The sequence below is a fragment of the Numida meleagris genome, chromosome 3 (assembly GCF_002078875.1).
Source record: "Numida meleagris isolate 19003 breed g44 Domestic line chromosome 3, NumMel1.0, whole genome shotgun sequence".
Lineage (NCBI taxonomy): Eukaryota > Metazoa > Chordata > Aves > Galliformes > Numididae > Numida > Numida meleagris.
The window spans coordinates 50,721,074-50,746,757 of NC_034411.1; the positions used below are offsets into that span (position 1 = coordinate 50,721,074).

A 25,684-nucleotide genomic window follows, 5' to 3' on the forward strand; every position below is an offset into this window, starting at 1 on the left:
CTGAGAAGAATCTGTGCAACGCTGATCACAAAGATAAAATAACGAGTAAAAATCCTAGCAGTTTGCTCTCTTGCTGCTGTCTTTGTAGACAAGTAGTGGCTATTCTGCATGAAAGGAAAGATTGTTGACCTCATGCTAACTGTTCTGCTGTCTGTAACAGAAGCAGGCAAGTAAAGTTCTAAGACATCATGTATTTGTTAAAGTTTTTATAATGTGCAACATGTGTTAGCATATTAAGTTCCTCAAGACTGTCTGGAAAACTTGATTTCTTTTTATTGCATTTCCTAAATAATAATTATGAATCTAAACATCAAGCAGACTGTTATTTGATGTGAATTTGTTGTCATATTCCATATCTGCCTTGGATTGGAGCAGAATCGACTTCATGAAAGCTCTTCGTACTTCTCATTTCTTTCTCTTTTAAATGGCACTGCATCAAATGTTGTCCAAAATCTGACTCACTGCTGAAGAAAGTCTTCAAAAAAGACAGATGGAGAAAGCAAATGTTGTTAAAAATGTTGTCTGCAGTATTGTAGCTGTGCTAATAGTCACTTTTTTGTTATAATTGGTGCACAGTTTTTAAAATGTATTACTTGTTCCTCACTGTTCCTTAGGTAGCATATAGCTCCACAATACTATTGTTATGGCCATGCCATAGCCAATACATTGTTGTGGGATTTCTTAGTTAAGCAATATAAAACGAGAGATTCTGCATTGCAGGAGAACAGATGTAAAACATTTCTTCGAAGAGAGATTTCAGTTTGCCTCCTAGAGTTTTTACTGTTCTTCTTTTTAAACTGCCAGCCTATAATGAAATTTGTGGATATCTTTAAACATCTAAAACTTCTTAATTAGAGTATCTCATAGCTGTACACAGTGTGATCTCTTATTAAATTCACAGTACTGTGGGGAAATGTATGATTGAGATTTAAAGTGCGGGGGGGGGCGGGGGGATGAAATTGGTAACACTTGTGTTGCAGTTACTTTATTAGTTTCTACAAATTCTACACATCTGTCTTACTCTATTGATTTTTAAAAGAATGGCAGTAGGATTTTTCTTTTATTCACATAGATGGTGTTTCCAGTCAGGAATATTTCTCGACACTGATGTTCTTTTCAATTATAAAATAGTATTCTACTTTTATAGCTGAGCATTAAATAAATTTAAAAATAGGATCAGCATGACTGAAATAAGATCTTTTTGTCAAGATTTATGTGTGTGCATACAGAAATACTGCATTTCTGAGTATGGAAAATATTTCAAATCTGAGCCACGAAATAGAAATGTAGATGGATCCCTGCAGTGCGTGTATTTCATTGTTACTTTCCCAGTGATTTTTCTTTCACATAGATTGACATAAAGACAAATATGTACTTTGCTATAGATATCAAACCCACTATCTCACCTGCGAGGGACTGTGAAATTATATCTCTTTAAAAGAGGAGACATCAATCTACAAAAAAATTGCATTTTGAAGACAGGGTCTTCCTTATTTCTCTGTTCTTAAGCATATTCAGAAACAAAGAGAAAGATAAAGATTTAAGTCAGTCTGAAGATGGCATCAAATACCAGGAGCCCTTTAATTTTGCTCTAAAGTCGTGTAGTGTATTCACTTTTTTCCAATCTTCTTTGGCCATACAGTAAAGAAACATTTGTTTCATGAGTATCTGTCCAACTAGTGTGGGTTTCTTATTTTTTAAAGGACCTACATCTACGGTTCTTAACAAAATTTAAAAGGATGTGAAGGTTTCTGTGTTACCATAAAAAGTTTAATAAATAATGAGTTGAAGAAGCAGCTTCTAGTATTGGGTCTTTTGGGTGGGGAAAAATGTTTGACTTGAAGATGTAGCTAGTAGTTCTTAATGGTAATTTACAACTATTCCAGTAAGCGTTTTCATAGAATGTTAATTGAAGTAACTCAGTGCAAACCTTGCAGTAATAGACAGTGACCGCCATCTATTCATGGTTTTTTTGTGTTTTTGTTTCTGTTTTGTTCATTTTTAAAAAATAAATCTATCAAACTATCATTAACTCGCTGCCTAGCTTATGTTTGCAGTGCATCCTAATACCTGAAATATTCCTTGTGCTAGCTTTGCACCTAATACTGACTTAGTTTTCCAGTTATACCCTTAGTCTAGATATGGTTTTATGGCTTAATACTAGTTTTCTATAAATGAAATAATATTTTTGAGGTGTACATACTGTTCCCTTGTCACTGACTCCATGCGCCCACACCACTGGAGCCATTGCCTTTTAGTCATACCACTAATGGAAGCCTGGCCATCGGATGAAGGGCAGTGGTGACTCCAATGTGTCTTAGGTTAGGTAGGCATTGAGGACAGCCTTTCCCTTCTACAGCTGCTCACTGTGGTGGAGCTCTTACCAGCCCAGCCCATTGCACAGTTTGGGTTGGGGAGGGGACAGGGATAGGAGCGTCTGGGTATTGTTCTTACCGCTTGAAATCCTTCTGTGTATGGGTGTGTATGGGTGAGAATTAGAAGCGCCGGGTCTGGGTATTGTAACACCTGTTTGTCAGGAGTTCAGGGGATATTCGGTAGAGGGTTTTGTGGCTGTGACGTGGGAGAAACAGTGGCTTTTGAAGCTTTGTTCTGCTCAGTGCTTACAATTAAACTGAAATCTCCTCTGAAAAACCCATCAGATCTGCAGCCCAAATGTTGAGTGTCGGGCTGCATGATTTCTGATCTGAAAACAGTTTCACCAGTGCAACTCGAGGCTTGCCTTTGATTTCAGAGTATTTTGGGGCAGAGAGGGTGCCAGATACTGTACTGTAATCATAACTTGGTTTTCATTAACTTTGTGAGAATGATTCCTTCAATTCATTAATATCTGAGTGCTTGAAATCCAGAGAAGTGGAGTTAGAACATGAATGTTGTGGAGCTGTTGTAGACAGGGATCGTGTTTTCCCATGTCAAAATTCTAATATCGAAGAAAGTCACGTTCCACTCTGACTCAGTTCATTGTCTGTCTTTCTGCGGGTTTACAGAGACACCGCTAAACTTCTGTGAGGTCTGTAAATTAAAGTCAGTGTGCTTAGTTTTGTGCCACTTGCTGTATATCATAAGTCCATATAATTTTATCTGTATTAAGTGCTTAATCATTTTGAATATATCTGAATTTTACCTAAGTAGGATGGTGTACAGCAATGCATGAAATTGAATGCCTGTAAACTGCTGTAAAAATGTGGACAGTTCATTTTCTGTCAGACAACAAATTTTTGTCAAATTATCTTTGAAAGAAAATTTATTTTCAGAAGAAATATTTTGGAGCGGAAGAAAGTTGAAAAGCTTTTTTTTTTTCCAAAGCATATTTTTGGTGATTCTTTTCAGTCATAATGTATAACTTGTTTGTTCTTGACAATTTTGGTCAAATCTAAATATTTGTTTTTTCTAACTTCTTCAATTTTTTTGGCAGACTTTATGGTTTTCTATGTATATACGTAGAATTTACATTCATTCCTGTTTGAAATCTTCCCAAAACTCCATTAATAGTTTCTGCCGTGCTTTAACGATGCACGTTTTAAAAACAAACAAACAACCCTCAGGAGTTTTCACATCTGCTTATCAGACACTGAAATCTGCATTGAAGTAACTTAAAAATCTTAATTTTTAGGAAAAGTGTTACTTGCATTTTTTTTTCAGTTTTGGTGTGCCATAGCCATCTTTCCTCCCACCCTTGCCCCATTTGTCTTGCACTTCGCATAGCTCTGAAGGTATTGTTACTCTTGAGAGTTATTCTTCACATTTCCTAAGCCTTTGTGAAAGCTCCTTCATTTTTGAGTTGGGATTCCTGTCTCTGCCAACCTTCTTTAATGTGGTAGAGTGGGTAGCGAGAATGACAAGAGGAGAGTGGCTCTGCCTACAGCTCACAGGGTTTCTCTCCAGTAGCTGTGCTGCATTCCCTTCCTTGTGTGAGGCAGGGCAGGCTGTGATGGATCTGCTAATATGAGCATCATCTTCCAACATAGAGCATGGGAATGGATTAGCCTAGAGCGTACAAGAGTAATTCTCTAAGACAGTATTTTAAGGAGAACATTGCTTGCAATTCTCCTTCATATTCAGTTCTCTTGTGTTTTGCCACTACTATTCTCTATGTGTATGTGGACCTTTAAAACAATTTCCTACTGTTAGATGTTAAAATAACTAAAGAATACATTTATTCAGTTTTGATTCATTCACTCTTGATCTAATCCTTTCAGATGACGTACTACTGCCTGCTTATATGAAAAACAATTAGAGAACTACTTAAATGGATTTACTTGGGCTTTTTTCCTGAGTCAGAGGAGCTTTCTTCTGGTATTTTGGTGTCCATAGTTCTGAAATAGGTTCTTAGTAATTCACCACAAAAAGAAGGCGGGAGGATAGTAATTGTGTGTCTTCAACTGGAAGTCCTGCTGGAATACGAAGTTCTCAGGCAAAACAAATTCAGAAGTTAAAGGACACTGCTGGAATAAACCTTGGGACAGAGCTTAATCTGTAGTACAGCTTACGGAGGTCTAGCATCTGAAGTGCTTGGAGATACTGAAAAGAAATAAAGAGTGGGAGATTGTAGTGTTGTGCTGGAATTCTTAAGGAAAAAAATGGTTTTATTGCTTTTTTTCTGACAATCTTCACTTCCATAAAAACGTATCTGATTTTTTTAAAGAAAAAAAAAACAAAGCAACTTTTAGCTAGTGAAGTGCAAATTCTGCTACTTAAAACATAAATTATGTGTGATTAAATAAATCTTTACAAGCAAAGCATATTATGAATTGCTGCTCATGCTGGGTAGTTATTTCTCAGTGGGGAAGAAATTGTCACTGACAGAACTGCAGTGGCTGATCAGGACCCTTGACCTAGCAGCTATTTTGAATGGCTGCCTAATGATAATCTTCCCTCCTTGTTGAGTCCATTGTTGCAGAAGGCTGCAGATCCCAGGGAGGCATTCTATTTTTTTTTTTTTTAATTCATAAGCATGAAAATTGAAGTACTACTGACAAGGTAAAACAGATGAGAAAACGAAAATATGATACCAGATAAGCCGTGGATGCCCCATTCCTGGAGGCACTCAAGGCCAGGTTGGATGGGGCCCTGGGCAGCCCTGGCCAGCGGCAGAGCATTGGAACTGGATGGTCTTTTAAGGTCCCTTCCAACCCAAGCTGTTCTTTTATTATAAAATAAATTGGTGGAGACTGTGTCCAGACTGACAACAGAGCATGGAGAGCAGCTGCCTTTAAGTCAGCAGTGGGCACCTTCAGTCCCAGTGGTGCCCTGCATTGATGTGTTGCAGCTGGATGGTGACATGCAGCATGCTGGGTCACACCGGTGCTTCTCAGGCACAGCGATGGGGAGCTTCTGTCTCACTGCTCATCAGCTGAAGCCTGCAGGAAGAAGCCAGACCTCCTTGGCTCCTCTGGCAGTCACTGTGCCACGTCTCCACATTAGCTCGTGGCTGTGCCTGTCGCCCTGCCGGATGAGCTATGGGAAGGCCAAGCGGCCCCTCATGGAGCAGCCCCCCTGTGGCCACAGCTGAGCTGCTGGTGGAGTGGGGACCACGCCCTCTGCGTGCGCTCCCCCAAGAGCTCTCTGGTATTCTCAGTTGTTGTCGGGTTTTAGGTCAGTGTTGTTCTGTGCAACTCCTTTCCCCTTCAAGAGGCATGCTGAAAGCACCACTTTTGTTGATATTTCTGAGGTGTTTTAGTGCAGTGGTGGCAGTGGTTACAAGACTACTGTGTTTTGGCTAACAAATGCAATAAATGTGATGAAAATTCCCCCGTGTTTTACATTTCACTGCATAACGTGTTTATATAACGTGTTAAACACTTCTGTCGAAAGAATAGCTTTCCGCAAAGGTAAAACGTATTTTCCACGGTGCCTTTTAGAATTGCTGTGGGAAGCAGTAATTCCTCTTCACTTCTCTTTCTCTCCACGTATCTAAATCTCCATTTTCCAGTATTTCAAACTACACGTTTCCTTGTTTTGCTGTCTCCCTTTGAAGTATGGTTGTTCAGCGTCTCTTGGTTTTATGAGGTGCGAGGCCGCTGCCCAGAGGACATGGCATTCGCGGCGCCGGGCAATTGCAAACACGCTGGGCCGAGTGCACCGCGTGTAGTTGTGCGAGCGCTAATTTGGCTTTTTGTATTCTTGTCCTGTCCTGTTTGTGGTATTTAATGCTCTAACATCTCTCTGGTTGGGTGAGCCCATATGTCATTCAGATGGGAACCTGTGCGCTGCCATTGGTCTGACAGCCAGTCAGCCATGGAGTACAATGATAAAATTATGAAAACTGTGTCTCTGTTCATTGGACCAGGGGAATTTACAAGCGTTTTTTCCTAGATGTGCCTAAACGCTGTATTGCCATGCCTTGGCTCACATGGTGATTTTTTCTGGATTATAAGCCTTGTTAATACCATGAAAGCTCACTTGTGTCTTCCCCAGCCTCCCCCTTCTTTTTCCTCTTTATTTATAGATTTGTGCTCCTTATAGATGAAATCAAAAGTCAGCTGCCGGAATTCTTTTTGATGGTTACCAAAATAGCAATTTTGTTTATATATTTAAAATAAAAGCAGAGATATTTTTACAATAAGCAGCATTTTGCTGCTGCTTGGATCTGTCAATGTATTTAACAGTCAATATGAGAAATGTTATTTATACACTGTTTACTTCAGCATTATTTATAAAGCAGCACTGTGTGATGATAAAGCCATGTCTGTAAGGTCATGTTTTCCTTCTTGTCTTCCTTCTTGTGGCATGGTACACATTACACGTACATAATTCAAACATAAATGTTATTTGACATAAGGGAATAAAACTATTTTCAGCTCATGAAAAAAAAATCCCTTTAGTATGAACTTGAAAAGCTATTTCTCAAAATCACCGCTGTCAAACTCAGAAAATTTCTGCTGGAGTGTGGCTTTACTTTCTTGCTTGTGGTTAAAATGTCATGTTAATAATCAATTCAGCTTCTAAAAGTTGCTGATATGCTTGCTAATACATGGTAGTTAAACCAAACTCTGCAATCCTCATGTATTAGCAAGGTATAAATTTTGCTGAAATTGCTTTGATTTTTGTTTATGTGTACCTTGCTTGCTTTTTGTACCTCATTATTGATTCAGTTTAGAAACCCATGACTAGAATGCCAATAATTGAAATTATTGAGATAGAATTTGCTACACATTTTGTATATGAGGGATGAACTTATTCAGGACTAGAAATGGAGTTGAGTGTCTACTGCAATATGTATGCTGAAATTTCAGGGAAAAAATGCATTGCTTTATTGCATTTTTCTCTGATAGCGCCTTTGTAATTTTTTCCCTCTTTGTATTAAATGAATAAGTCTGAAAGTGGGAAAAATGTAAGCAAAGAATAGTTTGTGTAGTCTCTTTTCTTTTAGTAGTACTATAGTTGCTTTTATGTTATTGGAATTACCTTGCTTTCAACAAAAGCAGAAAAAAACACATGAGAACGGCTAGCAGGGAAAAAAATGATTCCTGCTTCGTCTTCCAAATAATTACAAATTTCTTGTATTGTAGCTCATACGGTACCATTCCTGACTTCCTCGTCATCACAGGAAAAAATTGCGGAGATCCTTTTTATCTGATTCATTACAGAGCTTATTCTGGGCTTTTTCCTATATTTCTTGGGCTTGCTGGTAGGAATGTAATGGTGGCTTTCTTTCACATTCATGATCTGTGAAGATTTTAAAACTGAAATCTTTGTTTATGTGCTCTTTGCTGACAGAATCATGTGCTCCTTTGTGAAATGTAAACAAACCAATATTCCTTGCCCCAAGGATATTGCAGCGTAAATCCTCAGTTCTTACGTTTGTGTGTGCATCACCAGTTGTGCTAGTATTATGGGCACCGTTGAGCTCAGTGGCACTATTAGTATGAATAAAATTTAAAAATGTATAGCAGTTTGTAGAACTTGAATAACGTCTAATGAAAATAAATAAAGGTGCGGGTGTCAAAGATGTATAGGAAAGGTTTTAGGTTGTGCTGAGTTTGTAGGGCTTCTTTGGAAACCTATGCATTTCAACTGGGATTTGCTTTATGGTTTTCTTTATATTATAAACTTTAATAAATTCTGAGACCTATATAGCAAGTACTTCGAATTCATTTGTTTCGTGAATCCAGCTGTAACGTGCTTTGTATGGTTCTGCAAAGCACTGCACTGCGTTGTGTGCCTGCCCTGTTGATGTACTGAATTTCTTTCCTACTCCTTTTATATTACTGCACTTGAGAGAGTTTTCACTTGCTTGTTGGAACAGAAGCTGAAGGGGATCTTTAAGGAAGCACAGTCAAGCAGACATAATAAATTTTGAAAGGCATAAAGACCTGTCTCCCAATTGAGGGAGGTAAAGATTTACAGTACATCGTAGAAATACTTTTTTTTTTGATAGAGCAAAAATTTCTGACTTTGCAAAGCTTTTCTTACAGAAAGCCACTGTAAGAGTCACTCACAGTGTTGCAAGTTGCTTTCTTTTTTGGCTTGAAGATGAAATAAGATTATTTTCAGATCAGTTACAAACAACAAAGTGCTTTTAAATTGGTGCTTATCTAGCTTTTTTTCCCCTCTCATACACAGAACGGTTGTATTGGGTGCTAATTATTTGATTGTATTTCTTTTCTTCTGAAAAGATGCTGCACTAAATCAACTTGTCTTTTCTCAAGTGAGCAGATCCACAATGAAGTGCTCCTTTGGAAGAAGAAAAACGCTGGAGAAACTCACTAGCGTTTTGTTTAAGATGGCATCTACTAGCATATTCCTTACGCTGTGAGACTGTAAATTTGACCCATGTTTAAGAGTTCTGAGATGGCAGCTGCCTTAAAAAGAATAAACAGACAAAAAAACTCCCCAAAAACCTAACCCAAAGTGTTTTTTCTTAATATTTCCAAATTTCTAATCTAAACAGAACACATACATTTTAAGTTTGAAATCAGCTTCTTTTCTTAGATTGATAATTTAAGGGCATTCATCAATCACTTATCAGAACTGTTGAAAGAATTGAATTATAAAGATTTGTAGATCACTTTTAACAACTTAGACTTTTAATTTATTTTACCTTTCTAACATTCCTGTTCATTTTAAAGAGCTATTATATTTTATCATAAAGCATTCCTGCTTTCACTGCAAAAGTGTATTTATTGCTACTTCTCTACTAGGTGAAATGTGGTGACATCATCTTTTCCCATCTATTTTGGATGTAGTAAAATAGATACATTTTGCAAGCACACTGCTACTATATGTGAAGAGATGGAAAAAAAAGAAAGGTTGTCGTAAAAATAAATAAATAGTTTTGTAGTAGGGTCTTATCCAATAGGGACGAGACTTCCCTTACTGTTCTGTTACTGTAATGTAGCACAGGAATGTACTTGTCTCATCTATGTAAAAACCTCCAATTTCACCTTTTAAATCCGCAATTAAAATTCTTCCAAAATTCTTCTAAAGTTATTCCTTGGTAATAATATTTTTGTGGACCTTTGAAAGTATTTGTATTTGTTGTATTCGTAGGGTGATTTGGTTATAATTACTGTTTTGAATCACAATTGTTTTACACATTTCTTAGCTTACTAAAATCTCCTCAGACATCATGGTCTTGGTGAGTAAACAGTACCACATGTCATAGACTTTTACTTTTATCTGTTCTTTGTAAAACTGCAGTATTTGAAAGTCTTGATAATTTTAAACTTTGTGTCTTTTTTTTACCTATTGAGAGGACAAAAGCTGAGTAGAAGCTGAAAAAACTAGACTCTGAAAAAGCACAGGCTTAGTTGTGTATTTGTTGATTTTTTAATTTGTCTTTAAGTTGCCAGTGCACCTACTCCTCTCCTGTTCTCTTCACTGCTCAATCCTTGCCCTTCCAGCTTCTGTGCTAAATATTTAAACCAGAGGTCAGTTTGGCTCCATGCGTTGTTTAAAATACATTGCAACTGAACTGTTAAATGAAACGATGGTATCAGCATAAAAGGCACAGAGTATATTCGGTCTGAGAGGGTGGGAGCGAGCATAGGTTATCAACAAATACTGAAATCAAAGTAAGCTTTCTCTATGATGTATTTTTTCATAGCGAAATAACAGTGGTTTTGAGCTCCAGTCCCCATCTCATCACAGAGTAATGATCCCAGTTAACTCTGTTCGTGTTTCCTCCTTTTCTTTCTTCCAACTCCCATAGCACAGCTTTTTTCAATCCAGCATTCACTGCACATGTTCCAGTCATGAGGTTACAAAGCTGACATTGCAGTCTCAGCAGAGGTTATCTCTTTAAAATTCCCTAAAATTCCCCTTTGGCACATCCAGTTTGGCAGCTGGGTTTCTGTAGGAAACTGATGGAGCCACCCCCTCCCCTTATGTCCCTTATAAAAATAGAAATCTATTAAATCTCTGGCCAGAAGGGCAGATGGGTAAGTACACCCTCCAAAACAGACAGTACTTCTTCCTCAGCTTTTCTCCCCAGTTTTATACTCTAAAAATCAGCTGTACGTACTTTAGAACCAGCAAAGTAGTGAAAATACCTGCTTTTAAAATTGAAATGCAACTTGCCTCTTACCATTTGGAGCATGTGAACTCTCTGCTCTGAAGCTACATACAGCCACTGAGAAATATTGACCTGTTGTTTGAAATATTTTGAATAGGTATGCAGTGTCAAAATCAGAAGCTTAATTTTAACTTAGAAATGAATTCCTGAACAGTGTTGTAGCCAGTAAGAGAAAGCGTTGCTGCATCAAATGGGAGATGTAGGTATCTAATTGCCAACATACTGTAGTGATCACTGACCTAATAATATTCAAAAACAAATTAAAACAGGTATTATCCACTTGCATTTTAAAAGTGACTTTACTGTCATGATAAAAATGCCCCTGAAATGCATTAATTATTTGTTTCTGCTTCCTGCAGGACAGGAGAGAAGAGTTATATGTGTGTGTCCCTCCCCTTGGGTGCCATCCTTGGTGAGAGCTGCAATGACTGCTTTGCTGCATAAAATGGGCTGTATTTTATGGCAGAATGGCTTTGTCTGAGTTTGAGGAGACCAGAAAAGCCAGTGCCCTTCCTGAAAGCCAAGGAGAGGCTCCTCCTGGAGCTTCTCTTTGGGCTGCAATGTTCTTGTGGCACAGAATCTCACCTCTGGGTGCTGGGAGATGTTATGTCCTGCTTTTTTAGAAAGTGAAAATTGTAAATTTGGTTGCACTGGATCAGGAGAGCCCAGAAAAACTGAAACCAAGGACTCTACAGTTCAACAGCAACCAAAACCAGCCCACTAGCTGATAGCTGCAGTGCCACTTTTCTTGAGTCGCCTCTGGGCCCATCTGACCACGTTGAGTTGTCCCTGTGCTCTAAGCCAGCGAGCAGAAGACTGTCTATAACCTTTCTGCTCAAAGCTTTAAATGTGATAGAATGACTTGGTAAATGATTGGACAAATTCTAGGGCTGTCTATGGGAGGCTGATGGGCTGGGAAAAGAGGTAGCAGGCCCTCTGGAGCCACAGTTGGGTTAGTCTGGTGCCGTAGGCCAGGTGTCTCAGTGATCCAGTCTCTGAAGCTCTGTACAAAAGTTGAACAACTCTCACTGCATCTTGCTGTCTTTCCAGAAGAGGCAGTCCTACACTTTGTGGTGTCACCTCACCTGTCAGGGAACACCTTTGTCCCCTGGGAGACAGGCACGGAGGCAGACAGGAGGTGTTCCTGAGGTGGGAACCCACTCTGTGGAGTGGGTGAGGAGCTCACGGGCATTTCTGCATCCACCTGTTTCCTGTGCCGTGGCTTTGAATTGCCCTCTCCTGAGAATGTGTGCTTTTTCCATCACCTCTGGAAGAGCTTACCACTCTGACCCTGTGAAAAACTGCAAGAGCAACTTCTGTGCTTTGACTGGTGCTTGGGACGGTGGCCCTACTGTGGGCTCTCCTCATCTCTTTGGTGTTGCATCTCCCATATGATTTGCACAGAGCACTGAATTTTTTCTCTGTAGGTTACCGTGTGCGTTTTCTTGTTTTCACCGGGGAAAGTGTTTGGTAACATGGCTCAACCACATAATCGTCTTCAAATCAACCCAAAGCACTTTTCTTTCTATGTTGCTCTTTAATGCAGTGAAGTGTCTACTTTGTAGTTATGCTTGCAATTTTTGTCGTTCCAAGTTTCCCAACCTCTTACTTCTTAAGAACTTGATAATATGTTTGTCATAGGAAACAACTAAAATCATGTCTCTGTCTTCCTCTCTGTCCCTGGGAGTTTGTTTTTTTTAAGAAAAACAAACAAACTAGAATTCATAGAGTAAACTAAACAGTGTAGGAATTTGCACATTTAAATCAATCGGGATGAAAAAGCGTAGTACATCATGTCAGCACTTGCAATGCAGATCTGTGCAGAGTCATATGGGTTAACATAGATTTCCTTTCTTTACCACATATGCAGAGAAATGTGTTTATGCAGTAAACAAACAAAAAGTCACTTCATGCAGCCTTTTTTTTTTTTTCCTAAATAAGCTTCTTTTAACATATTCAAAGAATGTATGGGGGGAATTAAGATTATTTTGGGAGTGAAATGAGGAAGATGTAGAGTCCTCACTGGAATGGTACAGACATCCTTAATCACCTTAATGAACAAGCTTAGTCTGGGTCCCTTTTGCAGTAAGCAGTATAAGACAAAGGCTGCCTGGGACACCTTTATTATACAAATGTAAAATGAACTACTTCGTTTCCTGCTTGACTGTTACTTTTAGTGAAATGCACTGCACCAGACAGCTCCCACCGTTTCTTACAATCTGGATGTCTCAGAGTAAAAAGCCAAAATTGATTTAGTTTCTTTAACTGAAAGATTTCCCCTTAATGCAGCAGTTTTGACAGAAGATACTCTTCCAGACTTTACAGTTTGGAGGTACTGACTGCCCCTGATAAATCCTCTAAAATGTTTTAAAGTGCATAATTGGGGCACTTGAACATAAAACTACAATTATACACTTGTGTATTAATTTTGTTTACAGATAGATATGACTTCAGCCTGGCCGTAAATGAGAAGGAAGCATTTTGCTTTTCTTGTAAGAATTTGTTTTGTGAATGCTCAAAAACAAAAGTAAGTGTTGAGATAGTAGCATGAAACAACCAGACTTGCTTGGCGTTTTCTTAAGCTTCCAAGAAAGGGAAGGAGTATGTATAGATACACTGGAGATGCTTGAATGTCTTGAGAGAATAGTAGATATTATAAAGATTGACTGATAAAATGTAACATTTGAGTTGAGATTAATTAAAAAAAAAAAAGATTTTAGTAGCATGGCACAATGAATGAATGAACTGGGTGGTTGATTCTTCCTCAGTTTTTAAGTGGGCAGTTTTCAGTCTGTCAGAACAGGTCTTTTGGTGAGTGATGTTATAGTTAGAAAGTTTCTTGTTTGTTTTTCTGTTCCATTTTGAGGATAATGTTACATGAATTGGATTATCTGTAGTCAGATACTTCTATTTAGCAAATGTTTCTGAGACTTACTTGTGGTAACTGATATGAGGAATAATTTACAATAATCATCTTATTCTGAGTATAATAAAAATGTAATTATTTAAGGAGTTATTATGTGCTATATGGTTTCAACTATGAATTTATAAGATTGATGTCTTTGATGTTTCTGTCAGGGTTCTTTTGATGTTTTCCAGTGCTAAGTAGTAGGTCAAATTAAATAATAGAAGTAGAATAATTCAAATATCTGAACTCTTTGAGCACAGAAAAGAGACTGAAAATTTTCTTTTAAAAATACTTCCAGCAATATTTGAAGTCATAGCTGTATTATAATTGTAAGATGTAGCGTTCAGTCCATTATGTAAGTGATCTTATTTAAGAGACTGACTTGTTTTTATCTGTTCCCAATAGAAAGGGGAGGAAAAAAAACAGCACAAAGATTTGCATCTTTGAATCTTCCTCTGAATATGAAGGGTTTGGGATAGAGGCTGCTTTTTTTCTTTTTTTCTTCCAAGCAAGCATAAGTACTTCAGAGTTTTTGCCAGTGTTGGTAGAAATATTGCTATTAAGGGATAGTACTGTAGGAATGAGATCCTGATCTTATGCAGTTAATTTATTATCATCCAGCTTAGCATTATACCAGGCTGGTAGAGACATAATCAAATTTTCTTTTCCAGTTGGTTCAGCCAATCATTCTGTTTGCCTCAGAATTCCTTACTGTGGGGAATTTTTAGTGTCCAGATGACAAGTATGATTTTGATTTTGCTTTAGTGGAGGAACTAGCAGAACTTGGGCTGTACAAATAACTACATTTGTCATAGAAATTGCTAAAACTAAATGATAGCTTTGGGAGGTTTTGTCTTTTATGTTGACTTCCTAGGCTGTGGACACTATTTGGGGGGTTGATATCCATAATGAGAACACAAAGAGCTGTAAAGCTGTTCTCCTACTGCACGGATGTAGCAAGTTTTTCATGTTTAGAAGGGTGATATCCCTTAGAAAAGTGAACTGGCAGTGACTTGCATAACAGCAACCTGCTGCTCCGCTGGTTCAGAGCCTGGCCCAGGAGGCAGAGCTAACCCAAACATGTCAATCTCATGAAAAGCCTCTGGGCCAAAACCAGAGGGGTTCTGTGTTCAACACCAGAAACTGGATGTGTCCTTTGGCTGTTAATTTCGTACTAGTACACTAAATTGAGATACATTAAGAGGAGCTTCACACCACTGAATCTCAGAATCTTAGAATGGTTGAAATTGGAGGGGATCTCTGGAGGTCATCTGATCAAACAGCACTGCAGGGTCAAGTAGAGCAGGATGGATCCTTGGCAAAGTTTCTGGGCGGCCTGCTCTAGTTCTGGGTGACTCACACAGTAGAAACATGTTTCCTAATGTTCAGACAGAACCTCCTGTGTTTCAGTTTGTGTCAGCTGCCACTTGTCCTGGCACTGGACATCTCTGAAAAGAGCCTTACTCTGTTGTCTTTGCACCTTTCCATCAGATACTTACATACTGATGAGCTCCCCTCTGAGCCTTCTCTTCTCCAAGCTGAACAGTCCCAATTACAATCTCTTCATAATCCTTATGGCCCTTTGTTGGTCTCTTTCCAGTAGCTCCATGTCTGTTGTACTGAGGAGCCCAGAACTGGTGTGACATCAGCTGTACTGATGTTCTGTACCTAACTATTGATGAAACACAGAATCACAGGCTGGTCGAGGTAGGAAGAGACTTCTGTGTCCTTTTGGTCCCATCTTTACTCAAGCAGTGCCACTCAGAGCAAGGTGCCCAGAACCATATCCAGTTGACTTCTGATATCTCCAAGGATGAAGATTCTGTAACATCTCTGGAGAACCTGTACCAGTGATCTATCATCCGCACAGTACAGAAGTGTTTCTTGATGTTAAGATGGAATCTCCTATGTGTTCCAATTTATACCCATTGCTTCTTGTCCTGGCACTGGGCATAGCTGAAAATAGCATAGCTCAGTTGTCTTTGCATCCTCTGTTACATCTCTCATGGTCCCTAAGGCTACGTTCAAGCTTCACATCACCAACAAGCCCCCTTCTTGTATGAGTATGAGATCCAGCGGAGCACCTCTCCTTTTTGTCAAGATGTTGTCCTTAATGCTGTCCGGTATTAGTGGACAGCCTGGATTGCTTATGCCCTGCTGTGTTGCCCCTCCAGCAGATACCAGTGTGGTTGAAATCCCCCATGGAGACTGAGGCTTGTGAACATGGGACTGCTTCCAACTGTGCCTCTTGTCGACTGGTTCTTCCTGGTCAGATGGCCTATAGCAGATGCCCACCAAGTGTCACTCATACTGGTCTGATCTTCAGTCTTTGCCCCTCATTATCCATCCTTGGGCAGAGCTCCATAAATTCCAGCTGTTCTCTCAAACAAAGGACAACTTTCTCTCCTCACCTTCCCATCCTGTCCTTCATAAAAAGCCTGTATCCTTCCTTTGCATCACTCCAGTCATGGGAACCATACCCCCACATCTCCATGATGTCAACAAAAGGAGCTGCACCCACATCTCCAACTGATCATATTTTTTTCCACATGCTGCATGCGTTTGTGTACAGGCACTCGAGAGAGGCACCCTGGTGTGATGATTTCCCAGAATGGATCTGTGGGTTTTTAATGTTACGTTCAGCTTACTTCTCAAGGAACTTGGAACCCCAGGAGGATGGAAGAGTTGAAACTGCAGTTCTGGAACATCAAAAGTGAGACGTTAGCATAAGCAAACACATCCATCACCACAGATGTACTCAAATGGACCAGGGTAGAGTAGTGGAGTGGAGAGGCAGAGGAATAAATAAGAAAAGATATAATAAGCAACTATAGGAGAGTGAGGGCATGCACTGTGAAGGTCTGTGACAGCCCACAGTCTAGTGAAACTCAACAAGTTTGGGTAGGAAGAGAAGAAGGGCATGAGTTGCTGAAGATCACACTGCATCACTCCCTGTGGAAAACATTTTGTGTGCTTCTCTTGCTGTTTTTAAGATGTACAGTGAAGAGCTCTAAATGATTTCAGATGATTTAGCTGTGATAGCCATTAAGCTTAGATATGGTGAGGACAGTATTCATCAAGATGGAGAAGCATGTAAGCGAATTAGAAAGCACTCTCCTTCAGTCTTGAAAGAGACTGGAAGAAAGAAGGAAAACTCGAGGGTGTGCAAGTTACTGGGGAAGCAGTGGTAAACGGGGTGTGTGCATTTCTCCTTTTTTCACTGCTACAATTAAATAATAATATTTGCATTTCTTCCAGCTATCAAGATGGTATGCGAGAAGAAATGTAGAAAGAAAGAGATTTTTCAGTTTCCAGTACTTGTGTTGAGACTCTGTATAAATGTATAAAAATGGAAAGTTACTCATGCAGTTAGATTACCTGCTATTCAGATTCAACCCATACCTCTCATTTGTGTTCCTTGCTTTAGAAGGTTTGAATGGCACTGCAAAGCTTGTCTGAAGAAAAATTTTGATGCGTGTGTATTTTTTTGAACTAATTTATTTAACCATCATTTGTGAAACAGTGGTCAAACGGTTGCTGCTCTACTTCCTGCAGAATAAATGGCAAATAGGGGATTTGGGAACCAAAGATTGCTGGATAGTTTGTAGATGCACAAGCAGTTCCATGTGATAATTTATATATATTGATTAAAAATTAGGTTAAACACAAGCTTTTGTGTTTTTCTTTAACTAATGGCTGACATTTCATAGGTGAGTTTCACGCTATTAATGCTGTGAGGGATAGGGTTTCTTGTTTGCTTTTTAATGAAGCACTGTTGGAGACACTGTAGAGATCAGGAAAGCTGGCACTGGTTGTGGCAGTTCTGATGTGCTTTTTAATGTTGGTTTGTAAAATGGAAACTTAAGAAGATTACACGATCCCTTTTGTTTTGATCATTAAACAAAAAGAAAAAAAGGAAAGCAGATATAAGAATAGATATGTGACTCATTTAAGTGTGTGTGTGTATATATAGACACTATGATTTCTCTCTATTTTTAATACAACATATCAAAATAGCTCTTCTGAAAAAAAAAATACTGCCAAGTTTTAATATTCTCTATGGTATTGGTCTGAAGGGATGGATATAATGATATGGAATTCTGTTGCTAGAGATTATCGTATTTTCATCTCTTCCTTTACAAAAAGGACCAAATGTTGTATTAGTACAAACTAAAGCAGTATACAAATCAGCACTACCAGTCTCTTACGTAGAAAAAAAATCTTCCTGTTGTTTTTAGATTCAGCTGTTTATATCTCCCTTGAAACTAATTTTAGCTCATGTAAAGCATGCAAATTTTTTTTTTATTTTTGTTTGTTTGCTGTTTTTAGGGGAAGGTGGGGGCAGGAGGTGGTTCTGATAGTGGCATAGATTTAGCATTTACAGCAGAGGTAGTTTTCATCAATTTCTGACAAGGGAATCAAAGTGTTCTTTTTTGGAAGGCGAGATATTGCTTTTCCTTATAAATGATTGACTATTTTGTGGTGGTAGTCTTTATTTATTTGGCTCTCATCGTGAAGAATAGCAAACTTATTCAAAACCTCAGTACATCAAAAATATGTCAATACATAAAACATAAGTACTATTCCATACTACAGTCTATGCAAAAAACTATGTTAATAAGATGTGAAGGTTGCACAGCTAAGAAGTCAGAAAACATAAATGATAAGATTCTAGCGGCCACATTAACTGAGCCACATTTCACATCCTCTGTATTTTATGAAATGTCTTTGACAGCATAAATCAGAAATAGAAGGTGCTATATATGTGCAACATGGCTCGGTTAATGTTGCTTTTGGAACCTTAACTTCTATATTTTCTGACTGGAGAGTTTTTTAATCATGTAATCTTAGTAGTTTTTTACATTCTGTTTTTTTATAGTTTCTCTTTTTTGAAAGAGAGGAAAATTGCCTGTACTAATAATGGATTAGCTCATGTTGCTTAAATTTAAACTACAGTAAAAGGCAGTATATAGAGAGCACCTTGTGACACGTGTGTGTTTGATGGCGTGTACATTGCTTTGACAACTGGTGTAATCCTATGCTGCTGTGCACCTTTTGAGGAAAAGGGAACTACAGACATGTGTTTGAAGTCCTGTCCTTTCTGTCCTGCACATTACAGTAGTACGGGCTATGACTGCATTGCAGACTGCAGCACGGTGTGAAGATACTTGAGCTACCTTTTTAAACTAACTGGCTTGTGTACAGGAAGCATCCAGTCTAGAAGAGCATGATCCTCCGCATGACCTACGTCACCCTTCTGCAGAGCAAGGTGAATTAACGTAGCATGGATTTTAGTGTAGGCTTCTTCCTATATCTGAGCTGGTTTGCAGATTGGTGTACTGCACTGCAGTCTTCAACATAGACGTGCATTTAATGACTCTGCAGAATCTGCTCCCTTGCACGTTCTAGAGTCAGGATTATTGTGCTGTGACATAAAAGTGATTTCTACCCCTTTGCTTTGTGCTTCTGGGTCAGGGTAGGCCAGTATCAGGCTCAATGTTAATATTTTAAAGTCTCGTAATACGATTTTTAAGTTCACACTGAAATGTAAAGGCAGGTAGTCTAAAAAAGACAGTAACATAGGTGAGCGTTGTAACCAATGTCTTGTCAAAAGGTCAAAGATATAAGTGATAAGTAGTAGTAGAATTTGCAGAATGTATGAGTAAAATGCCTTAGCATGAGGGTTTCTGATATACTTCTCATTAATAATCTTGACATTAACACAGCTTTTTACTTGATTTCCTTTTAGATTTTTTTTGCCACTGTGAGAAAGATTTGTATGTGCATAAGCACGCTGGGGTTGGATGCAGTGATTTAAGAAAGAGAACCACAGTGTACTAACTGTGATAGAGTCTTCACTGCCACTGAATGTGTGCCGAAGGATTTTCCTATGCTGCAAGCATGTTATATTCCTCCTACTGTAATGCAGCTAAATGCACTATTCAAGACCTGCGCTTATGTGAACTTGAACATTCTAGATATGAACTGAATTTTTATATGTAAGTGAAAGCAAGAGTGGTAATTTTCCCGTATAACTATTCCTATTCAAATATATGGAGTAATGGCTCATTTAAATGTATGGGGCAAAATTCTTATGTTTTGGTGGATGCTTGGCTTTGGACATTTAAGATTGAAAGGGCAGATTTTTCAGAAGATGATCAGAGTTTTATTTGATGTTTTAATGGGAACTTTGTGACAACTGCTTTATAGTTAACACTGAAGTCACTCCTGTAAACCTAAAATAATTAAAATTAAATTTGGATATAGAGTTTTGTTTGCTGCATGAATGTACTGCTTCAATTCTTAGAGTGAATTATCAGGTGTACCCCCCTGGGAATCCCAATTGCTATGCATTTTGTATTTTAATTTCTGTGTGATTACACATAGAATTTCTATGTGATTACACAGTGTTACAGTTAATAGGAAAGTGGAATGTTACTGATGATTGCTTCTGAAAACAGTACTTATTACACAGTGTTGGAGTTTGTTATACTGTTTCTCAGCGAAGTTCATTGTTGCATCAGGTACAGTCACTGCAGTCCCCCTTTCCTCTGACTGTCACCCCTGCCACTGGAGTTATCTTTCTGGAAATGTGACTTAATGTCAGCCCTTGTTTGGATTTTTGTATTATGAATGTGTACTTCAAGACTTCTGAACTGTGCTGATACCTGCTAGTGAAGTTGAGCAGGGCCCGCCTTCTTATTTTGAGCACCAGAGAGATTGCATGTAGAAGCATTGCAATGGCCAGTGCTGCCAGGGTTATTTCCTTGGTATGTGCATCTCGTGCTAACGAATGTTCAGGCGAGTCCCAGCATGGTTTGGCGGAGCTTTTTGTGATAGGGAACACAGAAAATCCCTTCCGTTATTGACTGGACCTAGCCATTAGGATGATTTGAAAGTGCAGTAGCCGCGTATTGCTGGTATTATTATTATACCTGTGCTAACACACTAATTCTGTTACATTTTAATTTTAAAAATTATGATGACTGTAATGTCGTCTAATGATCCTTCTCCTTTGACATTAGCTATGGATTATGCATGCAGAAATTGCTTAAAACTTCCCTGACTATCAAGGCATTTTCTGGACAAAGAACGTCTGCCACAAGACCCCTTCTTCAAGCACGAATTAAAGATAATGGGTGAAGTTATAGGTTTAGTTGGATTTCTCCCACCTCTGCATTCTGTCTGCCACTTTTATCCCTCTTTTCTTCTTTCTTTCTTGGCCATTAGAGTAGCTTAATCAGAATGGTCAGTCATACTTCTCCCAGAATAATGCTATTTGTGCTCTGCAAGTCAGATAGGACACAAAGCAATTATTACGGTTTCTCTGTATATTCTGTATATTCAGACTCATTCTCACTGTACTGTCCCAAGAACATATGTGTTACCACAGGTATGCTGAAGTTTCCCAAATCCCGGTCTGCTGTGTTGTGTACATCACAACAAGTGTGGGTGTGAGGCAGAAAGGGAGGGAACTATTACCTTAAGAAGAAAGATGATGCTTGGGTCATTCACTCCAGGCACTGTAAGTAATTGGCTTCAGATTTGTTTTGTTCTGGGGAGATTTTAATTAAGCTTCTTTATATGCTGTTTAATAAACATTTGTCCATAAGCGGTATCTTGTGATCCACATCAATAAAGCAGGAGGATTAATTTGCATGTTGTTGTTTGTTATTTATTTAAATAGCCACAGAAATTATACCGAGTGTTCTACTAAGGCAGTGGTGATGGGTCGCTGCGCTGTCTGTATGACTTCCAAAAGTATCAGGATTATTGTGTGAGGTTTTTGTTGTTGTTGTTGTTGTTGTTGTTGTTGTTTTCCTTTAAAAGGAAAAAAAAACACAAGAAATAGCTTAGGTTGAAAGAACATGGACGAAAATTCCAACATAAATAACTAATACCTAAGGTCAGAAGAAGAGCCCAGTACCCTCTTTGATACCACTGTCTGGAAGCAGAATGCTAGGGAAAATATTTAAGAACTTGGAGCGGTCTCCCAGCTGTTGGTAGTAAAGGTGTTATTTCCTCTTCGGGTTACTTGTTACTGAGGTATCTTGCAGAACAACGTTCCCTTGCTTTTCTCCCTTGCAGGGGAGAAACATGCTTTGCAAAGAGACGGTTAGAACGTGGAGATGGCTGCACTGGGTCAGATCAAGGTTTCACGTAGCCTGTATCCCATCTCCAGCTCTAATTGGATGCCCAGAGATGAGTTGGAACAAAGCAAGCGTATGATACTTCCCCCAGCACTCCTCAAGCCTCCAGCTGTTTTCAGCTCAGAGTCTTCCTGAGCCAGATGTGGCTCTGTATATTTGGTAACCCTCAGAGGATGTATCTTGTCTGAAATTGTCCAGTCTGTGCTTGAGTCCGCGTAAACTTTGATCTTTCAAAACATTGTTTGGCAAGAAGTTGAAAACGTCAGCTACCTCTGTGATTAGAGAACCTTCCTGTACCTCATTTTGAAGTTTGCTTCTGCTAGCTTCATTTAATGCCTTCTAGTTTTGTTGGATGCAATGATTTTGTAGCTATCTACTGTATTGTCATTTCCTGCTGTCTTTTCTAATCTTGAAGAGTTCTAGCTTATGTACCTCTTGTTCCACACCTTTGATCATCCTTACTGCATTTCTTGGAACCTTTGCTTTTGACCCCTTCTAATAAATATAAGAATTCTGAAGAGAGGGATTTTTCCTTTAAAAAGCCATGTTTCTTAGTTCTCATCTTCATTATTTTTCTTTGTAGTCATTTATCCAGTACAAGCCATCAGTTCTGTGCAGTCTTAAATTCCTCAAATCTCTTTTTAAACTGTACTTTGGTTCTTGCATACCAAGGCATCTCTGAGTTACAGGTTACATACCACCATTCATAATTCATCTATTTCATTCTTGAGTCCATTTAGGCCTATGGTGTATATTGTCTTTAGCATTACTTACTGTTTGTTTGTCAGTTTGCTCCATGATTAGTTCCATCATACTCAGACACATTCTTCAAGTCGTTCCATGAAGAGGGATTCCAGCAACTCCCAAGGTTTTTTCCACATTGCATGCTAGTGCAAAGAAAAAAAAATAATTAAGCTTTTCTGTGATGTCTCTGTTTTCTCTGAATCTCCTTGTATACCTTGATCACCACTTGGCACTTCAGGCTCTCTGGCAGACCTTCTGCTCCTGATGTGTTTGAAGAAATGACTCATTGCTTATTTGATTCCCTTTCCTAGCTGTTCTCCAATTCCTTCTGTCCTGCCTTATTACATGTGAAGTGCCAGAGTTTACAGTCTTTTTTGTTTTCTACATTTGGGCTTGGTGTTGACTTACTGAAGGATGCCTTTTTGATTTTGGAAACCAACTATGAGCCATGCTGATGTCCCTTTGCTGTTCTGAGGTCTTTAATAGGTGGTGAATATTGGTTCTCTGCTTTCCATGTGGTTATTGTTAAGTAGCTTTGATGCTGCCAGTCAGATTTTATTTCTCCTAGCTGTCTGTTCGAGCTTCCTTTTAACAAGCTTTCTCCTTTTTATGTAGGTAGACTCTTTGAAGTTAAGAACAACAACAGTAGACTCCTGGTTTTTCATTGTTCCTGTAGGGATGCTCAGTTTAGCTGTGTTGTGGTCACTGATACATCGTGGCTCTGCAGCTGTAGACTTGGAACAAGATGATTCCTGCAGCTCAGGACTCAGCCAAAGGCACTGGCTCTTCGTGCAGCCTTTCTTAGCTGCAGATCTGTGGAACAGCCTTTGGCAGTGTTCTAGTGCTTTGGGCTCTGCACTGTGTTCCACTTGCTCAGTCTATGTGCAACTAGTTGAAATCTCTCACTAGAATTTTATACCTTGCCTATGATCCCTCATAGCATGCTGTTGTCAGTGTAGCCATAGTCTGGCCATGCCTGGCAGTCCCAACACTTGTTCTTCCTAATGAGAACAAACTCCAGACCCCTGCTACTTCAAGGGGTGGAGTTCTGTATTTCTTAAAGTCTTAGTTTGTCATCAGCTGTCTTTCATTTGTATTTATATCCTGGGATGATGCGAAAGTGTCCTGCTAATTGACTTCATCTATGGGATTTGTTATGGGACTGCTGTTGGTGCTTTTGTCTGAGGCTCGATGTTCCAGTGATCTAGTTTCTCTACTACTTTCACCCATTGTGTGGAAGGCAATGTATTGTTGGGTTTACTACTTGTCACCCTGTTCAATCTACAGACTGTGTGCCTGTTTTCATTATTTCACTCTTCTCACCAGTTTCACTCAGTAACCCAGAATCTCCATGTCTTCATTTGCAGTAGCATGGTTCATGCTTTTGGACCATGTCATCTTCTCAGCACATCTCTTCCGTTTAAAAATATTCATTAAAAAGGGTTGACATGGTAACACAAAAATGTCGGTGAAGTAGTGCCAAAGAAAAATGATGTGCAGGGAGAAAAAGTGCTGAAGTTGGGTTCAAGTGTTGACTTTAGGAGTTAGCAAGAACTAGGACTACCAGCTCCTGATGAAAGTAGTAAAAACAGATCAAGTTGTGATAGTTTAAAAAAAAAAAAACAAAACAAAAAAAAAAAACCTAAACATGTGTTTAAATTTGACGTTATATTATTATTATAAGTTAGTAAATATTATTGTATTGTTGAGTGAATATAGTAAGCTAACTTTAGGTAGAATAGGTATGTGTTTGTGTGTTGAGTAAACAGATTTATCAGAGTACCAGAAACTTGATGGTAATGATTATGAGATCAAAGCATTTCAGAGGTACTCAGGTATCCAAGATATTTGCTTAGGGCAGAGATGTGCAGGACCAATTGGAGATCCATTTCAGATGGGAGAAATCCTGTGTTGCATGTAGCATTCACATAAAATGTTATAAATAATACTAGTGTCCGTGGAAGAAAACAGATACCTAAAACATGGGTAATACAGACACAGTCAGGCTTGTTGTGTGTCTGCTCTTTTAAATATCTTGAGAAAATGTCAGTATCTGTTGATAGAAGGCTTATTGTCTAAACTGCTGCAGAAAATTCATATAACAAAATGTAATTGACTTGGTTTTGTTTATAACTTAAATTCTCAGTTGTGTGGGGAGGATTTCTCAGTGTATAATACATGTGCACATTTGTCCATTAGTAGGACTTTTAATGGTTTATTTTATGCTGTGTTCTCTTTCAGTTTGTTGTTTAAAATGATTTATCTTAGTAGTTATAGGAGAAAGAGATTGAACTTGATAAAGACTAAGTCTCTCCAAACCCTTTGCTTTCGTGTAAAGCTTAAATGCACATGTACATATGAAAGCTAAAAACTTGAGGGTTATGGACCAAAAAAAAAAAAAATCACAAAAACGAGTGCCTTCTTGCTCTGGAAAAAATGGTATTTCTCTTTCAGTGTCTATTTTAGAATTGTGCCACTGTATCCAGTTCTGCTTTTGGCTCATTGCAGCAGAATGATTCTTCTGTAGATGTGCCTCAGTAGTGTGCCTATGGAGAGCAAACATTTAAAATAACTGCCTCTGTATTTTAAGCTTGGACATTATGAGACTGTGATGTTCAGAAGGATGCCATTTTCCTTAGAAATCCTCCCTGAAAAGGGAAACTAGAGAGAGTGCTCTAGCTTGCTCCTCTTTCTCAGGCAGGAGGATCTAAGAGCTTATGTTGACTGTTGAGTATAAGATCAGGATGGGGGGTGAGAGCTGTAGCCAAGGATATCGCCTCCAGGCTGGTTAGCGTACAGATGTAACTGAGCTCAGCTTTGTGTCTGGACTTACCATTGGCTTTTCTTGACTCTCCTAACAGATACCGCCGCAGTATGGTCAGCAAGGCGTGAGCGGCTACTGCCAGCAGGGCCAGCAGCCGTACTACAACCAGCAGCCGCAACACCTGCCGCCCCAGGCACAGTATCTGTCACAGGCCCAGCAGAGGTACCAGGCCCAGCAGGTAAGCACTGTCCTGGAGCATGAAACATTCTGTGTGAGGCGAGCAGAGCCTGCCCGACCTCAGGATTTCAGGATAAAGCTGGTGCAAACAAAATGAAATACATGGAGTCAGTCAACGTCCTTCTGAAAAGTCTTTGAGGATATGCACATGCACACATGCTTTTTGGATTTCTTTTATATCAGCTTTTTTGAATGTGGCTGTTATTTATACCCCAGAAACTATTAATTTTGTTTCTAAAAACAAGTGTGATCAGATGTCGGTGGAGCTGGAAGGTTTTCTTTGGTTTTGTTTTGTTTTCCCCTCACAAAACAGATTTTGAGAGCTCCTGCATCTAATATGGTCAGTG

General features: G+C 38.9%; 1 protein-coding gene across 1 annotated transcript in view; it reads left to right on the plus strand.

Moving 5' to 3' along the window:
- ARID1B (AT-rich interaction domain 1B) overlaps nt 1-25,684 on the plus strand; it is a gene marked incomplete at its 5' end in the record, with an annotated part of 320,563 nt that overhangs the window by 51,378 nt on the left and 243,501 nt on the right. Inside the window, one exon of the mRNA XM_021391989.1 lies at nt 25,198-25,338. Coding sequence (XP_021247664.1) covers nt 25,198-25,338 — 141 coding nt within the window. The remainder of the gene's footprint in view (nt 1-25,197; nt 25,339-25,684) is intronic.